The 23,090-nt window shown below is 44.4% G+C and overlaps 2 protein-coding genes across 3 annotated transcripts in view; both read left to right on the top strand.

Annotated features, from left to right (window-relative positions):
• The window catches only part of DNAJC6 (DnaJ heat shock protein family (Hsp40) member C6), a 41,755-nt gene extending 30,610 nt beyond the window's left edge, over positions 1–11,145 (top strand). The window contains exons 11-19 of one of the 2 annotated variants that reach the window (XM_039555656.1): positions 19–99; positions 771–1,214; positions 2,627–2,779; positions 3,545–3,613; positions 4,190–4,324; positions 5,899–6,159; positions 6,642–6,787; positions 7,819–7,995; positions 8,913–11,145. In XM_039555656.1, the coding sequence (XP_039411590.1) occupies positions 19–99; positions 771–1,214; positions 2,627–2,779; positions 3,545–3,613; positions 4,190–4,324; positions 5,899–6,159; positions 6,642–6,787; positions 7,819–7,995; positions 8,913–9,014 (1,568 nt within the window). In that variant the 3' untranslated portion in view covers positions 9,015–11,145. The remainder of the gene's footprint in view (positions 1–18; positions 100–770; positions 1,215–2,626; positions 2,780–3,544; positions 3,614–4,189; positions 4,325–5,898; positions 6,160–6,641; positions 6,788–7,818; positions 7,996–8,912) is intronic. The other variant, XM_039555657.1, reaches the window with a different exon arrangement.
• Positions 11,146–12,172: 1,027 nt separating this feature from the next.
• On the top strand, positions 12,173–17,366 carry LEPROT. Its single transcript, XM_010408726.1, has 4 exons — positions 12,173–12,253; positions 12,470–12,545; positions 13,352–13,538; positions 14,704–17,366. Exons 1-4 carry the CDS (start codon positions 12,238–12,240, stop codon positions 14,818–14,820), a joined length of 396 nt encoding a protein of 131 aa, XP_010407028.1. The 5' UTR covers positions 12,173–12,237; the 3' UTR covers positions 14,821–17,366.
• Positions 17,367–23,090: the final 5,724 nt, after the last annotated feature.

Here is a 23,090-nt window from a genome sequence, read left to right as displayed (position 1 = left end):
TGGTGCTCTGTGCTGCAGGTAGAGGCGCCACGGACTCCCCCCAGGATAACATCAGGAACGTTGGGCAGAGTGCATTCTTCTCCTCTCTCAGCTGGCAAGGTAGGCAAGGCTTAGTCTGCAGAGTCAAATCTGCCTCAAAGAACATAAACAACTCCTTTTCTGCCTGCCTGGAGCACGGAGTGAGGCTGAAGGATCCCACTGTAGCGTGTTTTTGCCAGTAGGTCACAGAGCTGCTGCTGGGCACACCCTGACGTTGCAATGCAGTGGGAATTCATTTCCTACAACATCCTCTTCAAACTGTGCTCTGTGGGACCATTATTGACACAGTTCTAGGGTGAACCTTCACCCGAGGCCTCCTTCATGTTAAAACTTGAAATAAATAAGCCTTGATGAGAAAATTTAGGTTAATCTTTGCAAAGAACTCATGGGATCATTTAGGTTGGAAAAGACCTTTCAGGTCATCAAGTCCAACTGTTCCCCAGCACTGCCAAGGCCACCCCTGACCATGTCCCCCAGTGCCACATCCACAGGGCATTTAAACCCCTCCAGGGACAGGGACTCCACCACTGCCTTGGGCAGCTGTGCCACGGCTGCAGAACCTTTTGGGGGAGAAATTTGCCGACTTTTATTTTAAAAAACAAAATAATTTTAGCCAAATGCTGCTGTGCTATTCTCAGTAGCTTTCTGTTCTGCTTGTAAGCTGATTTTTACAGGACCTTTGTGATGACCAAACTAACAGCTGCCTAATTTTATTTTCAATCATCATTTAGATCAGAAATCTGACAAAAGTAGCTCTCACCCCACCTCAGAGGATCGAGCAGCGTTGGTGCATGAGGAAAGCGAACAGTCAGATGACGAACTCTTGTCCCTTTCCAGTCAGCACAGTAATGCCAGCGGTGACAAGCCCCACGGGACACCCAAACACAGCAAAAAGCAGCAAGAGCCTCCAGCAGCACCTCCCCCTGAAGACGTGGACCTGCTGGGCCTGGATGGCAGCCCCATGAGCAAGAGCTTTCCCTCGCAGCCCAGCGCTGCCCCCTCTAACTCTGACCTGCTGAATGATTTGTTTGGGGTCGGTGGGCCGAGCTCCCAGAGCCCCAGTGGAGCCGCTGCTGAGGAGGTTTTCCACGTGGGGGCACCTGGATCTGTGCAGTCGACCCCGCGGCGCTCGGCAGCTTCGGCGTCCCCGTCCCCGTCCCCGAGGGTAGGAGAAGGTAATGGTGGCTTTGCCGAGCGGAGGATCCCTGGAGGATCCCTCTGGGGGATCTGCTCTTGGCCACCCCCCGCTCATGTGGGGGATCCCAAGAGGCCAAGCAGCTCCTCTACTCCAAGCTGGTGCATCCTCACCAAACCAGACCCTACTGGAGCACACCCAGGGGTTTGGTGGCTCCTCACACCAACAACCACTGGAGATCCTCCGTTTTGCTCTCATTATGTGTCCAATAATGCATATGAGGAGATTATGAGTTTAAAAAAATCCTCTCGGGGTTTGGGTAGGCCCATAGTACTTTGAATTTAATTTCTCTTTTAACTTAGGGTGTTTGGAGCTGTGATAGTGATCCTGGACTAGGAAATAGAGAATTTCTGTTTCTTCCAAGACCAGGCTGCAGAGGGAATGGTTGGATAGATACTAGGGAAAGGGATCTTTTCAAGGATAAAGCAAACAGAGCAGAGCAAGTGCAAAGAGAGAGGAGAAGAATCCACGTTTCAGTGGAAGAAATTGGTCACTTGTGCCTGGAGAAGGTTCCTCTTGCTGTGGCTGTTGCAGGCTCAGTCTGAGAGCTCTCACTCAGGGAAGATTGTGCAGACACATCACATGAGGTGCAGCAACAGGTCAGGAAAAGATTTAGGGATTTATGAGCTCTCCAGAGCCAGGATCACACAGCTCAATTATCCCAAGCCAGGAAAGCAAGGATAAGAGCGTGGGAGATGAGTGAAGGGTAGTGACTGAGTAGCATCATTACCACAATGCAGAGCTCCTAGGGATTGTACCTTTCAGGATGCTTTTTACCTTAAATTTGTTGACAAGAATCTGAGTGACTTCACAGGAGTTTCTTTTGGCTGGGCTTGTTGCGGGTTTCACACGAAAGAGAGAAGACTGAACAGACTGGTCAAAAATGGAGTTTGAGAAGAACTGGATTTTTGTAACAAGGGATGCTCTGTAGGAAAGATACCTGTTATTTTCTAAAGCTGTTTCTAAAAGTCCTTTTATCCCCAACATGGATAACCTCTGCCAGCCTTAAATTATCTTGAGAGGAAGCAGGGATGGCAGGAATTGCACCGGGGCAGTAACTCCAAGCTCCACCCTCTACTGGGAGTTAAAACTCCATCTGAAGTGCCTGAGTGCTTAAATACTCACTTTGCCTGGCTCCAAATTCAGCCTCTCTCCTCTCTTTGGGAACGAGAGGTGGGGTCAGTCTGTTGCCATGACCAAGTCATGGGGCTCTTTAGGTCCCCAGAATTTGTTTGGGGTACTGATGCTCTCCAGTTGCTCCCCCACAGTCTCACACTCTCCTATTTGCTGTCTGCAGGTATCAGATTTCCTCTCCCCACAGCAGTGCCTTTCCCCTGGAGCACATTCCTGGTGCACGGTAATGATTTCGTTTTCTCAAATATGTTTTCACAGCCACTGCCTTTGATCCATTTGGAAGTAGCCCCAAGCAAACGGGTCCAGACCTCCTGGGTTCCTTCCTTGGCTCATCGGCTGTCCCTGGGGATCCTTTCCTTCAAGCCACAAGAAGCCCTTCACCAACTGTGCACAGTGATCCCTTTCACATGGGTAAGAAAGGGGAAGCTCTGCCAGGGTGTTTAAATAAATGTAAAATGTTGCTTTGAAATAGAAATGGAACCATTAACTACAAACTGATGCTTCCCATAAAATGACCCTAAACCACAGAAACCCCACGAAACAGGAAAGAGCTTTTTGTCTCTGGACTTAAAAGTGTGTTCAGCAGCTGGAGTGTGGTAGGATGAGCCGAGTTTTGCTCAGGTCTTAGACTTAATTAATAGGGTATTTATATAAATAAAAAAAGAGGCCATGAAGAATGTCTGCCCACATATTCCTGTGGTTATGAGGTCTCCTTTGAACCAAACTACCATTAATTGCACTGAACACAGCCATATTAAGAGAAAACACACATCCTTTGGTGATTTTAGTTGCAGTCACCAACTTTCTTCAGATCCAGTACGAACCCTGACCAAATGCACAGCTGAATTTGACTGAAAAGAAGGAATTTTCTTCTCTTTGTTTAGAATGTTCCTTAATTTCCTCCTCATCTGAAAATTTCATGTGTAGCCCTGTCTGAAACACATTCAGTCATGGATTTGTTTGTGCCTGATCACCTAACGTGTTCCTCGGGTGTATTCCCTGGAAAGTTGGAAGGGATCTTAAAGATCATTCAGTTCCAGCCCCCTGCCATGGGCAGGGCCACCTCCCACTGGAGGTTCTCAGACTTTGTGGAGTCCCAGTGGCTCTTGGTGGGCACTGGGCTATGCTGGTTTTGCTGGGCTACTTTGAGATACTGATACCAATCATTCTGTTTAGCTTCTAGCACTCCAACGGTTTCCATCCAACCAGATGTTTCCAGTGGTTGGGACTGGCCCAACAAAGCAGGTATGTGTCATAAAAATTCAGGGTGGTTAACAACAAAAAAAACACCTTTAAGGAGCTCTGAGACGCAGAGGGAAAATGCTGCCAGTGACTGCAAAGAAAAGGTTCCCTCTAAAGATTTCCAAATTCAAAAAAAATCTGGATTTGTTTCCTCAAGGGCCCAGAGCAGGACAGGTGAGGTGAGGTTGTTTCATTCCATGTAGAGCCACGGGAAGGACCTGGGAAGTGCTGTCATTCCCGGGATGCCACTAAATGATTGCATGATTCTTTCTAATCTTGGGAGAGTGTGTATGGCCTCCCAAAGTTGCTTCCTGAAGGCTTCTAGTTCTTAAAATATATCCATGTGTCATAATTCCTCTGTCAGTGCAGACAGTCTGGGAACATTCCCGCTGCTGCTCCTAATTGGGAGTGGGTGTGCAACAAGTCTGAGGCTGCTGAGGAACCTGACAATGGTACACTCAATTTTAATAGCAGGCTTCTAATATGTGACTGAGCACTGGGGAAGAGCTGCACTCACATCAAACAGGAGGAAAAATGTTCTTTTTCCTTTTTTATATATACATTTTTTTTCTTTTTAAGGTGGTCTAGGAATGGGAAGTAAGTCTGCTGCCACCAGTCCTACAGGATCCCTCCACAGCACTCCCACTCATCAGGCCAAACCCCAAACACTGGATCCATTTGCTGATCTGGGAAGTCTTGGAGCGAGTTTAGCAGGTTTGCATCTCTTATTAAAAAAAGAAAATGATAAATTACCAGCGTTCTTTTAGAGAAATAGGCTGAGCAGCCTGGTATGTGTGGGGCCTCTCAACCCACCTGCATGCCAGTGCTGCTGCCAGGCTTTCCCTTCTGCCTGATTCTCTGTAAACTCTCACAAATCCGTGCTTTTCCTGATCCCCAGTCAAAAAATGTGCTGGCAATGTGCAGGGAGCTCAGCAGGCTCAATGGATTGCAAAGCATAACCTCTGATATGTCTAAACACGCTCTGGCTGAGGATGCTCGGTGTTCAAGTGCTGCTACAGGCCTGGGAGGAGAATTTGGCTCTGCAAAGCTGCTGGGGTTCTTGGGGAATTGTTTCCTTCCAGACTTGACTCATTTTTCTGCTTTGTGAGAAAACGTGGGGAATTAATCTGCCTCTAATTTGCAGTATTATCTAAAGGTGGGGTATTTGCACCTGGCTACAAAGCTTGACTGCTTAGAAAAGCCTTTTCCCCTTGTTTTATTTCATAAAACAATCAGCAAACTGCAGTGTGAAAAAGGCAGTTCTGAGAAATTACTGAAGCTTTGCATAAACCCCAGCATTGTCTGACTGTGGTAAATAGATTTTTCTTGCCTTTGTTGCTGCTCTCAGCTCTTTGCGAGCCCTTGTGGTTTGGTGTGATGTTTGTTTTCCCCTTTGCGTCAGTACCAGCATGGGTCTGGAATTAGGTTTCCCAGTTCCCTCTGCTGGATTACAGGCTGCTCTGCAGGAGCAAAATAAAAAGGCTGCCAAGCCCCATGTCAGAGCCACCGAGGTCCTTTTAAAACATGCATTCTGTAGGAGAGTGGTGAGGTTTAAAAACAAATGGCTTGGCATCCTCGGGATATTTAAGCACATTTTTGTTCGTCATGACTGAGTCGAAAGCACTTCATCCAGTTTCCATGACACATTCCCGAGCTGGGAGTTGAGTGTGGATGTCAGTGTGAAATAATAAAACATTGACACTGGGTACCTCCCACAAACACAAACAGAGCCAGAGGAGCATTCCCTGAAGCAATGAGGTGCTGAGACGCATCGCTGTGGATGGTATTAATCAGCACAGCGTGAGAAGGTACGACTTCAACAACACCAGCTTGGTGTTGGCACTGGCACAGGCTGCCCAGAGAGGTTCCTCATCCCTGGAAGTGCTCAAGGCCAGGCTGGATGGGGCTCTGAGCAACCTGGCCTAGTGGAAGGTGTCCCTGCTCATGGCAGCGGATAGAACTGGATGAGCTTTAATGTCCCTCCCAACTTCAATCATTCTGTGATTCTGTGTTGTCACCATCCACACAGAGCTGTGGCTCCCTGTTACCTACATCGAGCTTTCCCTGTTTCCCCAAGCAGCCTCCAATTCCTCAAACCCTCAAAGCCAGGTGCTGTCCTTTAAAAAGCTCAAAGGGCAATGACAGGAAAGTGGAAGGGCAAAACCGATGTTGCAAAACCAAGTTTGTGGCAGAGCTGAAAACTGGGAGATTCTAGCTGGATTCCCTTTAGGGAGGGCGAACCAATTCCCTGTTGTAATTCCCACCATCACTCCCGTCGTTCTCTGCAGGTGGCCCCTCGTTCGCCAGCAAGCCGACCACGCCGACGGGCATGGGCGGGGGGTTCCCCCCGTCGCCGCAGAAGCCGCCGCCGCAGCCCATGGGGGGCAGCGGGTGGCAGCAGGGAGCGGGGTACGGCTGGCAGGGGGCACAGCCCAAGGGCCAGCCCAGCGTGCCCCACGCCTCCCCCCAGAACAAGCCCAACTACAACGTGAGCTTCTCAGCCACGGCCGGGGCGCAGGGCGAGCGCGGGAAAGGACCTGCTAGTGCTGGTAAGAGCCTTGGAATTCTGCATCCAAAGGGTTGGCTCCCGATATCCCTTTGTTTGGCAGCTTAGGGCTAAGCAAGTCAGTCATGTTGATTATCTGGTTCTGTATCCTGTCCTAGACTCTAACGTGTGCTATTTAGGAAGTCCTGTATTCCAAATGAGTTTCCAAAATAATCCGGAAAGTGTCCCAGGCCAGGTTGGACGGGGCTTGGAGCAACCTGGGATAGTGGAAGGTGTCCCTGCCATGGCAGGGGGTTGGAACTGGATAAACTTTAAGGTTCCTTCCAATCCAAACCATTCTGGGATTCTATAATAATAAAAACAACTTAAAAGTAACATTAAGTAACACCTTTTATGAGAACCTGCACTCTCAATAGCACTGGGAGACTGTTAATGTGCTTAACTGAAGGGTGTATCTTAGTTGGAAAACCAGTGTTAAAAGCACCCATATTATGATAATAACTTCAAATCTTCCTGTTCTTCAAGATTCCAAGCCAAAAGTGTCTGCAGATTTCGAAGATTTATTATCTGGTCAAGGGTTTAATGCTCACAAGGACAAGAAGGGCCCCAAAACAATAGCTGAGATGAGAAAAGAAGAAATGGCAAAGGAGATGGACCCTGAAAAACTAAAAGTAAGCAAACTTCTTGGTGATGTTCTCACGGTCATTCAATGTCCTCAATAGCTTTAAAACTCCAAGGTTACATTTCTGTCCTCAACCACACCACATCAACAATGGCTTGCTCAGTGTCACTGTCTGGGCTGTTGCTCTTCCACAGCACTCCAGCCCTGATTAGCAGGCGCAGCTAATTGAACTAATCCTCTGCCTCATTAATCCTGCCCGCTTTGGAATTCTCTCATCTCTCCTCAATAAATTGCCAAACTGCAGATCTCTTATGAAAAGGAAAGGGAATTCAGTCTGTCCTGCTCTGTATTTGAAATAGGAAACCACAAATTGGAATTACATAAGGAGAGATAACTCAGAGGAAAAGCTGCAGCAAAAGCCAAGCAAAGTTCTAGAAAACAGAATGATCCTCTAAAAATGTCCTGGGTTTAGCCTTGTGGAAAGGTTTTAACCTTTGGGAAGAGTGGGACAGCAACCAGGCTGAACACAAACATCAGCCACAACAGCCAGACAGATGTCAGGCCATGGAGGGAGCAGGAGTTTTCCCAGGTCCCACTTTTATCCCCACAAAAGCTGTTGAGCCACTGAAGCTCCCAGCTGATTTGGCCTTCCCAATATAATTCTTTTTGCTCTGATGCATTCTTATTTCATTGGGGCAGCTCAGTCTGGAACTGTGAGATCTATTTACCCTTTGGTTTTCACAGTTACATTTTAGCTCTAGCTGAGCTCAGTTTAGGTATGCAATTATTACCTTACTAAAGAAGCAGTTACACACTTAATTTACATTTTGACTATTCCATCAAGTGTTACTAAGTCCGTGTTTTTAGCAGGCATGTTGCTTAAGCTGTATCTTAACTTTCAAGCAGTGATATAAAAATTAATGACAATTAGCGACAGACAAAGGTTTTCTAAAGGTTTTCTAAAGCATGGAAAGAAATTTAAGATGCCCCTTGGGGTCATGGCTATTCAAATGCAGAAACTTTGTCCCGGCAGAATATCTAATGTGAGGCAAAAATAGACACTTACATTCCTTTCTGCAGGTCCTGGAGTGGATCGAAGGGAAGGAGAGGAATATCAGGGCACTGCTGTCCACGATGCACACGGTGCTGTGGGCTGGGGAGACCAAGTGGAAGCCTGTGAGTATGGCCGATCTGGTGACTCCAGAGCAGGTGAAGAAGGTGTACAGGCGGGCTGTGCTCGTCGTTCACCCGGACAAGGTACGGCTGGGCTGCTCCCACCTCGCTGCCGGCGTTGATTATGAAGTGTTGGATGGGATCGCTGAATTTATTGCTGCAAACAGCTCTGCAGAAAGTGGGAGCTCAAGATTTTTGCTGGTTTCTGAAAGTTGAGGGCTCTAAAGTCACCCCTGGAAGCATCCAAGGCCAGGTTGGAGCAACCTGGGATAGTGGAAGGTGTCCTTGCCCATGGAACCATTTAGTCTTTCAGGTCCCTTCCAGCCCAAACCAGTCAGGGGTTTTGTGAAACCCCTCCCAGCCCCAAGATTGTGCCTGGAACCTGCTGCTTCAAGCAGCAGAAATTCAGAGCTTTAGGCACCCTCACTTTGACCCTCAGCCACTCTGCTGCTGGACAACAGCTCCTGCTAAAGGAGATTCAAATCAAACTCCAGCAATGGAACAATCAGGTTGTTGGCTAGCCCAGACTGTGGCTCATGGTCTGGCTTCTGCAGCAACAACTCCATCTGGGACACTCCATGGGGAGGAGGAGGCTTCTGCTTGTCAGGGAGTGGAGGCCCTGAGTCTCAAGGCTTGGGGGGATGTGCGCTGCCCAAGGTTTGCAGGAATACTGATTAAATCCAGGAACTGTGTCAGGTGGCAGCTCTTCCCCTTGCGTGCAGGTAAAACTCCTCTCCCAACGCCAAGGTTACATTTATGATTTAGAAGGTTACATTTATTATGCCCGTGGGACAGTGCTTTATCCCACTTTGGGGTTGTCAGCTCTGAGGAGCAGCAAAGCCAAGAAATTCTTAAGGAAAGCAGCCCTCCAGAGTAGCTTCTTTTTGTCAAGGAATAAGAGAAAATTCATGGAACTGCTTGGGAATTTGCTCACGTGTCAGCTGTGTGTGGTTGGGTTTGGCAGCTCTGATATCCCTCTTTTCTCTCTGTTTTTATTCCAGGCTACTGGGCAGCCATATGAACAATATGCAAAGATGATATTTATGGAGCTAAACGATGCCTGGTCAGAATTTGAAAACCAAGGACAAAAACCCTTGTATTAGGTACTTTCTCAGTCTCCACTACAGACCCGTGCTAGTGCTTATATAGTCTCTTGTCACAAATGTCACAGATCAACCAAACTCTGGCTGGAAATTCAGAAGTTTCAGAAAACTAAGAGCCTAATACTTATCATGAAGAACAAGAGAAAGGTTTCCTAACACTTGTCTCCAGAATCCTGAGCTCAGAGCAACTCTGGCCACCTGGCTCGCCCTACCAGAGCCACGGGGTTACAGTTTCTGGTAACTTTTCTATTTTATTTTGGGTTCCAGTGGGACGAGAGAGAATGCATACTGGGAAAAGGTGGAATTGCTCTGTCTTCGACACAGTGTAGCTGGTGAATTTCCTACTTTTTTTTTTTTTTATTTTTTTTGGTGAGATGTGATATGGCAACGCTTCAGTTGAGTTCAACAACTGGTGGTGAGGCCCAAACTTTGATGTACTTTTTTTTTCCCTGGGTTTGGATCAAATTATCCAATTGAAGTGCTCAGCTGTGGTGTAGGCCCACTCCTAACAGTCACCATTTGCTGCTTAATTGCTCATATAGTGTAGTCTGGCTGAATAGAGCTGAAGCTGAACCCTGGGTTAGGTCAGCGTGGCAGCTGCCTGCTGCTTTTGCATTAATACTGTGCTCCACCTCACAGTCCCACAGTGAAATGTGCAGGCAGAATTCCTCAGCAAGTGCTTTTGAAAGGAAGCAGCGAGTCCTTGATTGAACAGCACCTTGTTGGTTTGTTAAACAGCAGGTTTGGGGGGAAGGGTGAATCCACGCTTGTCAAAGTGAGGAGTGGGCACGTGCTGCGTTTCCCATGGTTCTCATCAGCAGCTTGAAACCATCAAAGAAATATCAACAACTTAAAATTCTGCTGCAAAATTTTAGAAACTTCCCAGTCTCTAGGTAACACTTCCCCTCCCAAGGATTCAGAACTTTTTCCAGCCCACTTGTATCACCTTTATGCCTTTATCAGCTCCAGAGCACTTGGCCAAGGCTCTTGGCAGGCTGAAACCTGTTGCAGCTTCATTTTTCAGATCATGGTGTACAAGCTGTCACGTCGACATCCATAGCCCAGGTCTGATTTCTGAGGTCAATACAGTGCAAATTGATTATCTGAAAAGTTTATATTGGACCAAAGCAATAACATCACAAGGAAATCTCTCTGATGCTGAAGCTGAAGCAGCTTTCCTAGTTCAAAAGCGAGATCAAATTCAAACTTCACCCCAAATTCTGGTGTTCTTTTGTAGAGTAACTAAAGCTAGCAGTTTATTTACCAACATGTATCTGTATTTGAGGGATACTCAGCAGATGGGCAGGAAATAATTTGTATTCACTGCCTCAGGAGCAGGTTGCCATCGGATGTGAGTCTTTAAGGCTGGTGGTTTTCCAAGACAATCCACTACTTGTTGCACTTACATTTTCAAGTGGCAAAGCTATTACTGCAAAGACAGTGTGTCAAAGTACATGGCTTTCTGTATAAAACTCATCCTTTTGTTGTATTGGTCCATTATTTACTGCCATTAACGGAAAATGTGAAACCAACACATAGGTCTCCTTTTATATAAAAGACCTTAAGATAATAGTAACAAACTGGATGTTATTTATTAATGTTTTGATCCAGTATGTGCTTGTCTTATTTAAAGAGATAACTGGAATGTGAATCATGTTCCTGTGATTTGTTGGTTTATTGTTTCTCATTCACATTTGTAGATATTGTGACCTATGCCTATATAATAAAAAGGATCTCATTACTATAACGTACTTTTTTTAATGATGAAAAACCTCATTAGCTTTGTATCGAGTTTGTCATGGCACATAACTCTGGATACTCATCCATTCACAAAATACAAATCCATCATTAAACTTTACCAAAAAAAACCCCTTACCCCACTTAAGCTTTGATTACTTCCATCCCTAATGTTTTTATGGATGCATGAAAGTATTAGGATGTATGTATATCCAAACAGTTAACTAAAAAAACCCCCATTCTTGTCATATCTGGTAGTGACAGAGGTTATCAATGTTCAGGTTTACTGTTTGACTAAATTATTGTAATTTTTGTAAATACGGTATATACTCAATGAAATTGTGACTGGTCTAAAACATTTGTATATACATTAAAAAGCTCAAATTAACATTCAGGTATGTTTTGCGCTTGTGACCACAAGGTTCAAGTCCTACATCTGCTCCTGGGCGAGGGGTGGTGAGCCCTGGCTGGGTCAGTATGGTCACTGTAACACGATCGTTCATGACCTGTCATTATCCACAGGTTTGCCATTCCAGGTGCTTTTCCCAAATTAATTGGAAACAACGTGGCATTGCTGTGCTTGGGCTACTGCCTTCAGAGACCGGCAGCCAAACAAGTCAGCGAACCCAAAATCTTCACTTGAAGCATTTACCAGATTAAGCCTGTTTTAAAAAGCCTTCTTGGCTCAAAGTAATGAAAAATGAGAAAAAATGTGGGAAAAAAAAGGGGAAGATATAAACTAAGAAGAGCTGAGAGGTAGAGAAGGGAGGTATCTGAAGAAAAGCTCCCTGGGGCGGGGTAGCGAAAAGGCTGTGCAAAATCTCCCTCAGAAAGGCTTTTCTTGGGACAAAAATGCGGTTCTTGGGATAAAAAGGCTGTTCTTGAGGCAAAATGGTTCTTTTTGGGGCAAAAAGGCCGCTTCTTAGTCTTAAAGGCTGTTCTTGGGGCAAAAAGACCTCTTGGGTCAAAAACGTGAGCTCAGAAGTGCCGTCTCAAAAATCGGAGGCTTGAAAAACACCGCTTTTAAAAAAAGAGCTGTGCTTTTCTTCGTGTATATTAGCAGAAGAGGAATGATACAGACCCTGAGACGCGCGGGTCCATCTTTTGGGGTGAAAACAGGTTTTCTTGAGTACCCACAAAACAGCAATGACTGAGGGGCGGGGGCTCTTTAAAGCGGTGTTTATGGCTTCAAATCGCGGCTGCGCACAAACATACGTTTATTACGCACACACATGAATTTATCGCACACATATATGCATTAATGACACAAACACAGGGGCTATCTATTAAAACACACATTCGTTTATGGGGGTTACGCGCGCTAACCCCCGGCCCTCAGCCGTCCCCTCAGGACGCCCCGCCCCCTACCGCGAGCGCGGGCGTGGCGGGAAAAGCCGCGCCCGCCCTTTTAAAGGCTCGGTCACGTGAGGCGGGAAAGGGGCGGGGCCAGAGGGCGGAAGTCGCGCGGTGCCAGCGGAGCCCGGACATGGCGGGCGTGAAAGGTACCGGGGGCTCCCGCTGAGGGAGCGCGCCCCGGGCAGCGCCTCAGCGCGGGGGCGGGCGGCCGGGAATGGCGGGGAGGGATGCCCGGCACCGGGGGAGGTGGTACCTGGCCCTCGCTGAGGGATGCCTGGCCCCCGGTGAGGCGGTTCCCGGTGCCCCGGGAGGGATGCCCGGTGCGGCGGCCCCGCCTCACCGCCCGCCCTGTGCCGTTGCAGCTCTCGTGGCCCTTTCCTTCAGCGGAGCCATCGGGCTGACGTTCCTCATGCTGGGCTGCGCCCTGGAGTACTACGGGTGAGCGGGCCGGCGCCTTTCCCAAAGCTTCTGCTGTTTAAAATCCATTAATTAAGGTGTTTCTCTCATTTAATTGAGCTGTTTGGCTCCTCCTGCAGCCCCCCCGCTTCCAGGCTTTTGGCACGTGGCAGCTTGTTGTGATTAAACACCACTTCCTTAGCCGGTATTTGCATTTCCATTATTAAAAAAAAAAGAAAAAAAGACTGCGGACAGCTCTGCGCTGCCTGAGGAAAAGCGGTGCCGCCTTGCTAAGCAGGCGTTTTAAATCTCACACAAACATTCTCCTTAGTGGCCTGGTTTTTTGAACAACCCTCCTCCTCCCACAAGGTTCCACTTGGAATGTCCCCACCCACGGCAGGGGCTGCAACCGGATGAGCTTTGGGTTCCCTTCCAGCCCAAACTGCTCTATAATTCCGTGATTCTGTGTCTGTAACACTTCAGAAAATTGAGAGGAGGCTCACGAGAGCTCTGACGCAGAGATGACATGCGAGGGTGTGCCTGCTTTATCCCTGGAATTTGGGGAAGCGGCTCCTGTCCTGCTCCAGTGCATTTCCTGCTCCCTCTGTGGTCACAGTTGAATCAGCGAAATGATGCAAAAGTAAAATAAACTAACACTTGGTCGTGTGAGAGGGTGGATGTTGTTGTACCCCTGCAGGGAAAACAAGGTGGACTTGCCTCATTTTGGGTGGAATCTTTTGATTAATCCACTTTGCAAGCCAAAAAGTAGGATTAGAAGTATTGCACTACGTTTCTGATTGAAGTATCTATTTTAACTGATTATGAATTTCTTTCTTCCCCCTCCCCAGTGTGTACTGGCCTCTGTTTGTGTTAATATTTTACTTCATCTGCCCCATTCCCCACTTCATTGCCAAGAGGGTCAGTGATGACAGTGATGCAGCCAGCAGTGCCTGCAGGGAGCTGGCCTATTTCTTCACCACAGGAATTGTTGTCTCTGCCTTTGGATTTCCTATCATCCTTGCTCGGGTGGAAGCAGTAAGTCCTTGCTAATTTTTGTTCTCAGACACCACTTACTGGATATCATCTTTAAGTGCACTGTAAATCCTGCTTTCATTTCGTTACTGTGTTGTCTCCAGGTGAAAATAATCCACTGAAATTTTCCTTTTTGGCCTGAACAAAGGACTCACATGACTGAAAAGTTTTTAGCTGTTCTTTTTCCCCTCAGACTTGTTTTGCTCCAGCACAAGATAATATCTCTTCCTCCACCTCATGCTTCTCTGTCTCATGACCCTTTGCACCACTTCTTGCTCCAGCTTCCTTATTTTTATCTTGGAATGTCTTTCTCTATTTAGGATGCTGCAAACTTGGGGAATGGAGAGTGTTAGGAGTTAAAAGATAAAAGGCCAAGCTTCCAGAGCTGCCCTTGTGGCTTTCAAAGCATTTCCCAAACTTTGGCCCCTCAAAGCCTGAGGAAACTCTGCCTAAGTTCTTTCCTCTTTGCTTTCTGAACTGCTCTGCAGTGCTGAGATTTTGGTCACATTTGTTTGAAAGGCAAAGAATTTCCCCCCTCCCACATCCCAACCACTCAGTGATGTTTTAGTGTGTCCTGTTGGTTTTCCCCTTTGCTTTCAGTCCTTTAAATTTTGTGTGCTTCCTCTGAATTTATTTGTAATGCCCAATTTCCCTGCCATTTTTATTTTGAAATTGTGGCCCTGGCAGCAGCAGAATGACCACGAGAGGGAACTCTGATTCATGTATTTTAAGAGTAAATGTTGCTTATTTGAGTAAATTTAGTTGTGCAGCTCATTAAAAAAAAAAAGGTGATTACATTTAAAACCATGTTTTCCATGCCTGTTACTTATTTAAAAGGAGATATTTTTATTTTGTTGCGTGGCAATGAAAGGAGAGCAGTAATTTCACCAGATTTCTCTCTGATTTAGGTGTGTTTTAATCATGGCAAGTAATTATTTCCTTCTAAATCCTAGCAGTAGCTTGGCTGAAGTGTTTATTAGTGATATGAGTGGCTTCTAATTGAATAATTAGTCACGCAAATTGAATTATTTATTGTCTTTCCTGCTTTTAGCATCTTTCTGTAGTATTTTTGGTTTTTTACTATTTTAGTTGATCTAATGCCTAGAAATAACTGCCCTGAGCATCTCTTCCAAGAACTGCTTTGATTGTTCCATTTCTTGCATTTCAGATCAAATGGGGAGCCTGTGGCCTGGTGCTGGCTGGCAATGCAGTCATTTTCCTTACTATTTTAGGCTTTTTCCTTGTGTTTGGCAGAGGAGATGACTTTAGCTGGGAGCAGTGGTAGGAGCTCGCTGTGGTGCTGGTAATGCTGAATATTTTACAGCCTTTCTGCCCTGCTCTGTGTGTATGTACAGATATTGTAACGTGTGTGGTGCACATCCACGTGGCTTTACATTATCACTTCATAACTTGCTTTTAAAATGCACTTCAGCCAAAGGGACAGTGCTGACAGTTGGTTTAAAGTAGTCACTCAAATCTGGGATTATTATGAATTTATCCTTGAAGTTTACAAAATATAAGCAGTTTTACCTGTTTTTTCCCCACTCTATTTGCATTAATTTTTGGTTTAATTTTTGTGTCGTTGATCCATTGGTCACTATTCCTGTTGGGTTTTTAACCATATAATCAAAGTAGAACAATATAAAGATTATCCTAATTGGTATTGTTAAACTTGATCAATCTTTCTGCTTTAATTGAGTTAGCATTTTCTTTACATCTCATTAATTGTAATTTGAGGGGTTTTCCTTAATGACATAAAGCCAAACATAAGTTCTGTGAACTCTTACTCCCTAATGAAAGCAAAAGAAAATAACCCTGGTTAAAAATCCTTCTACTTATGTTTATTTAAAGATAATTTTCTCCCCACAAAGATAACTCCCTGTGCCTATTCAGTGTAAAAATTGTGGATTTATTTGGGGAATAATATATTTTAATGCATCTTAAAGCTGACATGACTTCTATGAAGGTTCACAAAAGGAGGAACTACCCTCAGGACACTTAAAATCACAATTTAGTGTTCAACTCTATTTTTATGTGTGTAAAATGCCTGAATTGCTAAGAATTGAGTGTTCTGCTGGGTAGGATTTCTTATCTCCTCCTTGCTTTTAAAACACACTTATTCAACTCCTATTTTTTTGTCTGTAAGAAGGTTGTTATTACATTAAAACACTATATTTTTAAATAGCATTATCCTAGTAAACATTCATATAATCACACTAAGAAAAATAAGTTTTATTACTTTAGTTTTGTAAGAATAGAGTGAAGCTTCAGTAATTAATTACATGAACACTCTGAAACAGGGACAGAAATCATTCTGTGGTCCCCAGTCATGGAATATGGTTCAAGCAGGAATGGAAAATTGAGTTTCAGGAAGGTTAATTCCATGTTTTCAGTGGAAGTTTCAGCTGTGTGAGAGGGAGCAGTTGAGTAGCTGTATTTTATAGTGCAGGGTGTCCAGGCTGTCTCCTGCTAAAAGAGGAATTAACATTAAAGGACACTTTTTTCTGGATGTTAATGCTCCGTCCAAGACATAGCAGGATAAACTTGTAAAGATCCTGGGAATAACAAGTTACCTTGGTGTCTTCTTCCTATTTTTGATGCAATCTGTTGGATCCTACTCCTAGGGAAATTATTTGTTTTAATGATAAACCAAATCTTTCAGATTAAACATGACTTCCATGTTTAAATCCTGCTTTGGTTTTAAAGAAGTTGCCTTTTTTCCCTATACAGTGGCATTTTTCACTGGATTAATGAAGTAAAGCAGTGAAATAAAACCCAGTCAGTGCCTGATGATAAATTCCTAATGCCATTGCTAACAATTCTATTAAACTCCTGTTGGATCAGGATTGGATTCTGGGATGTTTTTACTCCATTTATGTACCAAAGGCTGCAATAGAAATCTACAAAACTACTCAATTAGTGGTGGAGTTTTGGGGAGGAAAACTGAGATTTAATTTTTCCTTAAAGTGAATCCTGATTTGTGGGCTCTGTGGCAGTGTGTGAGTTCTCAGTGGGACAGGGACAGTGAACAAGGACAATCTAAAATGACCAGGAGGACCAGAAAGTGCTCTTTTAAATTGCTTTTTGCCAAATTCTTCCGTTGTACTGTATCCTGTTTGGGCTGTGGTTGGTGGGTACCTCATGGGTGTTGAGTGGAGAAGATCAATGCTTTTTTTATTATTACTATTATTATTTTTCTTTGGAAGCAGCTACGTGCACTAATCCCCAATGTGAACTTCATGCAGTTTTCACATGGACTTTACATTTAATGTTTAAAATTGTGTTGAACAGTGTTGAAATCATGGAGATCTCCCTTGACCTCTGTAAAAGTAAATTTGCTTTGTTATCAAATATGGTAAAAAATAATATTTCTGTGGGGTTTTTGTCCAGAGCTTCGCTCCCACTAAGCTCTGATGGTCTGTACTGGGAATTCTGTCCTATCCCTCCAGTAGCAGTTTACTGTGGTTTCTCTGAAATGGTTGTCCTATGTGGAAGTGAATACTGTGTATCCAAAGTGCCTTAATTTCCACACAACGCTGATTTTTGTGGATGCACCTCCATGCCAATATCACTGTGTGTTCCATAATCAGCTGGAAATCTGTGGCTGCATTTTCCAAAGCTTCCTTGTCAACTAATCCTGTTTCCTGTAGTTGGGAATGCAGGGCAGCTTTTGTACCTTTTGTAAACACTGTTTTTATCTTCTGTGATTGCCGTATCCTTGAGATCATGAAGTATTAAAACATGGACATTCAAATATATTCTACTTTTCTTTCCAAGTTGCCTACTAAAACTGACTTCTGGAATTGTCTAATAAACATATCTGATGCTTAATTATTTGTCTGTCTTAAATTTCAAGAGGTGACAAGAGGCTGGTGTGAGGGGGAAGGTAAAACATGTCCAGTGCTGCTTTCCTGATGCTAGAATGGAAAATTCCCGGAGCCGTGGAAGTGGGTTACTGTAGAATGTACTGTAAAGGTAAAGGATCATCCCTTATCTTTTGTGTACATGGTGAAGCTGGGAGCTTTTTAAAAGCATTCCATAAAAAAGATGGGATGTAATGTAGTGCTTGAGCTCTTCCCTTGCTTCCAAGGAGTCTGGAGTCCATTGCTCTGTCAGCAGGGCGGGGATGCAGAGGGCATCAGAGCTCTCCTTCTTTTCCAGGTCACTTCCCGTGGTATTAACGTGGTGAACATACTAAAGTGGGGAATTCTGATCTCCCCAGAGCTTGGGAAAATGGAGTTACTGAATCCATTTCTGAAAGCCCCCAGCACGAGGAGAGGTTTGTGGTGTCTGTTTGGAATAGCTGGAGCTTTCTGCTCACAGCAGTGCCTTGAGTAACAAGGCTTTGGAGAAGGTGAGTGTGTTGGGATCAGAGAGCTGCTGGCTGTGCACGAGGATTGTTCAGGAATGCTGTTCACCTTTGGCAGAGTCACTTCAACTCTGAGCTTGCTCCTGAGCTCCCTTATTTAACCTGGGAGTACTGTCTGTGTGGGGTAGCTTTTATTTCCGGTCCCTCCCACCCTTGTTCTTGTTGGGCTGTTTTTGTTCAGTTATTCCCTGTCACATACACTTAGCTGGATTAAAAAAACCAACACAGGGGGTGCTGGTCACAGCCTGGCTCTGGTTTTGTGGACTCTTCTATCCTCTAAGAAGCTGGTAACCTTCCTGAGCAGTTGTTACAACCTTGGGTAACTTCCTAAAACCTTTAAACCGCCATTAATCCCATAAAATGAATGTAAGCTCATTAACACCAGGGTGATACCCAAACAAACTGTCCTGGTAAGACACATTTCAAATCGTGGTGTTCAACTGAAAATGATGGAAAGCTCTAAAATGAGCTTTGTAACCCTGATCTCAATTCTTAACACAGCAGGACTTTTCAGATCCTACATCATTTGCTCTGCAGGGATTGTTTCTTGGCTCTGATAAAGGATGGACAGACTCTTTCATTAAGCTTGGTGCTCACCAGGTACTAATGAGCCATTGATTTGTTTAAGTGGCCCCTGCAAACACGTGACCAGTTTGTACTGGAGGGCTTTCCAGGGAAAATCTCCTGATAAAATGGGTAAGGAACATTGGCTGCTGAATTGTGATCAAATCTTAAAGATCAGCTGGAGACATTTTCTCACAAGGCCTGTCATGTATTTATCTTGCTTTATTGGTTTCCTTTTGCCCTTTATTTTGAGGTTTGCTTCAGCTGTCTCTGGGTTATATTAAAAAATGGATTGCAAGTGTTTATTCCCCATGACCACTACTTCACTTTTTAAATGGAATTATTACTTCCTAGGGACTAGTTCTAGATTGTAACAAATATTCTGGATATTGATCTTGCTAATGCACTGGTTGATCCCTGCTTCCTCTCCCATCCCTTGTCTGCCTGTGCAGGAGATTCCACACCTGGAGGTTCTTCTGGCCATCTCTGAGGGAGATCCTGCTGGGGAGACAACAGGGATTATAAAAACATCCCTCTTTTCCCTCAGAAAATTCTTAGGGAATAGGTAGAAAATTGTTTTCAATGTGAGATTCAACCCATGGCTTTCTTTAATAGAGTAATTTAGATGTAGTGAACATAGCTCTGTGAAATTACACATAATATTAATAATAAATACCCATTATACATGATAATAAGCCTTCCTTTTGGAGTTTTGCATTCAGGGAAGACTTCTGTGAAATGCTTGTAGGAGGAGTTTCAAGTCTGTAGTTACAGCAGCCCAGGTGTTGGGATCTGAACCCTGATATTTTCTTACCTGTTTGCCTGCCCACAGCCAAAGTGGAGTTGCCTGTGTTATATTGTTATGTATTTTTAATTCTATGTTTTCTTGGGGAATACTGAGAAAATTAATTGCTCACTGTTGTGGAGTTAAAAAAAAAAGCAGAAATCATATTCAGGCTGAAGTTTTATATTATTTGAAATCCTTAAATGGAGAATAGTTCTGAGGCACAAACAGGGATGTTGGTGTCTCTGGTAGGTCCAGGAGGTTCTTTCAGGTTATTTATCAATACCTTTGAATTTTGATTTATCACTGGCTTGGAGCTTCATTTTCCAATACACTGACGGTGCTGCTTTCCTTTTCTTGGTCAATAAATGGCAGATGCTGCTTGGGTGTTTTTGTTTGCCTGAGGATTTGGGGACAAGTTGAAGGGTATTTAAAGTGCCTTTGAAAGCAATACTGGGAGTAAGAGGATTGAGGGTGACATTTGTATGTTTTGCTTACCCTTTGTTGAGACTGTTTGGTCTGGGGTTGTGATTTTGCTGCTCTGGTATTTCCCAGTATAACAGGAGCCTTTGTTCCCAGTTTTCCATCTGTAAAGGGGAAAAAAACCCCTTTACACCACCCAGAAACAAAAGCTGCTATAGTTGTCGCTTTCTGGCTGCTGATCAAGTTCTTCCTTCGGAAGCTGGTGGGAATTTGGGATCAAGGATGGATGAAAGCCTAATCCAGTTGGGTGGTGACCCCTTTAATCTGAGTGGGAGTCACTGTCTCTTGTCTGAGAGTCAGGGACTTCTGGCTGTGCCTCACAGGAATGGGGTGTTGGATCCACAAATCCCTGTTTTAAACACAGGGAGAAGATTTACCAGCTTGTCCTTGTTTCTAGGAACACAGTTTAGTGTGACCTTGTGTGGCCAGGTTTTTATCACCAAAGAAATGATTGCGGGGAGACGTTCAGATGTTTTAATCAACTCCAGGATGATAAAACCATTTCCCATATAAAAAAAATCTCAAAAGAAAACTCTGCTCAGTTTAATTTTAACAGATTAAGAAATGCAGAACATTTCTTCTGCATACAGAAATAAATTTTATCTTCTAAATTGGGTTATACAAACTAATACAACTTAGCCAGTCCAGAGCATGCTGTCTTTCCTTCCCAATCCTTTAAAGATTGTACTCTTAACAAATATTTTGCTGCTTAATTACAATCTACAGCAGAAAATAAATCAATTTTCATGGATCTCTTAATAGCCAGCCAGTCATTAGAAACAATTTCAAAATGCCCAGCCTTTGTCTGGGAGTCTCAGAAGTGAGGAATGTGTGAAGTTCATTAGGATTCAGCCAATATCCTCGGTTAGGATTGGGATTATTCACCTCCCTTTGGACACCTCACAGGTACCTCTGTCCATCTCCTGTGTTACAGGGGTTGCTCCCCAGCATTGATTTGTTCTCCTCATCCCCTTTGGTCCTTTCCTGCCAGGGAAGCACAAAGGTCCCAGCTCCAAGTGTTGAGCTCTGCCCTGACTCCAGCCCTCACCCGAACTCTTGGGATTGCCCTCGGAGCCCTCCCTGCTCCACTGTGCCTGGAGCTACTTCCATTAAAAACCAGCCCAGAGCAGCTGGCTGGCACTTCCCAGGTCCTCTGGAGGTTTTGAATTCCCCTGGTCAGTCATCCCAGCCTCCCTGCCCTGATGGGCTGAGCTGTTGGCAGTTCCAGGTGTCAGGAGGAGCTGAGCCAAAGCAAATCCCGCATCCAGAACGCCTCGCAAGCACTGATTTATGGACAGGGGTAATGAGCTGGAAAGGGGGCAGGCAAAGGGCAGTTTTTAGGGAGAACTCTGTCATAAAATACTCATTAGTTCTGGCTGGGAGCTGAGGACTCTGACTCCCAGGTTCTAATTACTTAAAACTGGTGAGAAGTGAAACTACCCGATGCTCTTCTGTAAGGACTGACTAGAAACCCTTCTGCCATGAGAATTTCCTCAACCAGAGAGAGTTTGGGCAATTCAAGTTCCTCCTTTTGGGTGCTCTTGTCTCCATTGTCTTGCCCTCATTTGCCTTTTGGTGTGTTTACTGGTAAAGCCAGGATTTGTTGTATCGTAGAATCCCAGGTTTGGGTTGGAAGAGAGCTTAAAATCCATCCCATTCCCCCCCTGCCACGGGCAGGGACCTTCCCCTATCCCAGGTTTCTCCAAGCCCCATCCAAGCTGGCCTTGGACACTTCCAGGGATTGGGCAGCCACAACCTATAGCAACATAAATATAAAAAAGCACTTATTTACCTGGTTTAATCATAAATTTGAGGTGCAGCACTGCCAAACTTTTCAAATGTGTTGCCTCATCCAAGGGGGATGCTTGGCCTGGAATTTGGGAGCTGCACAACAGCTCCTGTTGAGGTGCTGGATACAAACTCTTCTCCCTTCTCTGTCAATGTGTGAATGAACCAGAGGGCTTGGGGGGAAGGACAAATTCATTCCCCAGAAATCCTAGGGAGGATTATCCAGAGCCTCTTTTTTGATGTGGAAAGACTTAAGCATGACAGATGTATGGGCAGCCTGGAAAATGAGTCCTGATTTTCAGGGACATTGGCACGTGCTCCTGAGGAATGTGCTTTTGGAGCACCCTGTATTAATCCAGGGTACAAATCCAGCATTTCTGGATAAGGCCAGTGATCACCATTCCAGGATGCATCTCATTAACTCCCAGTGCAAATGGCCCAGCAGGAGCCTTTGGATTATATCCCTGATTTCCTCCTGTGCAGGCAAAGTGTTCAAAATTCACCATTTAACCTCCCTTAAAAGCTTAACCCCAAAGCCCCTAAAAATCAACAGAAATCCTGGTGCTTTCAGTGAATTCTCCTTAAGATCCCCTCAGATGTGGACAGGGAACAAAACATCTGAGTGAAAATAAAATTACAGTGGCTACATGAAAAAGAAAAATCTCCTTTCCTGCAGCAAATCACTGGAAAGACCAAAAAAACCCAGAATATCTTTGCTCTTGCAAGTCAGTGAGTTGAATTTAACTAAATGATGGTGGTAGATTAATCATTGATTAATCAAAGCAATCAATTAATCAGTCAATCCTATATAATCCTATCACAGTGGGTTCCTTATGCCAAAACTTTAAGGCTCTGTTAATAATTTTTAAAATAGTTTTAAAAGTTAAACTCTTCCCCTAGCTTTGATTTGGCATTTGTGGATGGGTTTTAATGTTAGAACAATTTTTATTAAATATAGCCCCCTAATCACTGTTACTAATTTTTGAAAAGAAATGTGTTTGTTTTACTGTGTGAAGTTTGTTCCCAAATGGTTCTCAAACTTTGTGGGCTGTGAGGTATTTTTAAGATGTGGACCTTTGATTTGGTGTGAAAAATGGCCCAATTAACTTAATTTCAGTCTCATCTTCTTGTTTATGCAGTGGTGCTTCTGCCAAGTGATGGAAGTCACAGTGAATGACAGCACTGCTCCCTTTCCCTTTAGCCATGGGAATAATTATAACAGAAATAAAGTCACTTTTGGGGGATCATTTCCAAATAGATCCCAAACTCTTGGATTCTTTGCAGAAGTGTAAGTCAGTCTAAGGGTAAAACCCATTTTCTTCCACCTGTTTGTCTGACACTGAAGTGTTTTTATTGCCCACAACTCTTCAGTTTTGCGTGAGGTGCTCCAAGTTCCTGAAATAATTGTATTTTCTGCTCTGTAATGGGCAGGTAATGAGGTAAACTCGTTTTGAGGGTCACTCAATACCTGATTTCCTGTAGCACTTTTAGTAATCTCATTAAATTAATAGCAGCTAACTTTTAAATGGCATTAATAGCTCATTCCTTATGGCTGTATTTGTATTTG

This window comes from Corvus cornix, chromosome 8 (genome assembly GCF_000738735.6).
Source record: "Corvus cornix cornix isolate S_Up_H32 chromosome 8, ASM73873v5, whole genome shotgun sequence".
In the NCBI taxonomy this organism is placed as follows: Eukaryota; Metazoa; Chordata; class Aves; order Passeriformes; family Corvidae; genus Corvus; species Corvus cornix.
The sequence above is the reverse complement of the archived record's forward strand: the minus strand, read 5'-3'. Positions and strand labels throughout refer to the sequence as shown.

Coding starts and splice junctions, on each gene's coding strand:
- LEPROT (XM_010408726.1), top strand. Junction 12,546..13,351: donor TGCGCCCTGGAGTACTACGG/GTGAGCGGGCCG, acceptor CCCCCTCCCCAG/TGTGTACTGGCCTCTGTTTG. Junction 13,539..14,703: donor TCCTTGCTCGGGTGGAAGCA/GTAAGTCCTTGC, acceptor CTTGCATTTCAG/ATCAAATGGGGAGCCTGTGG.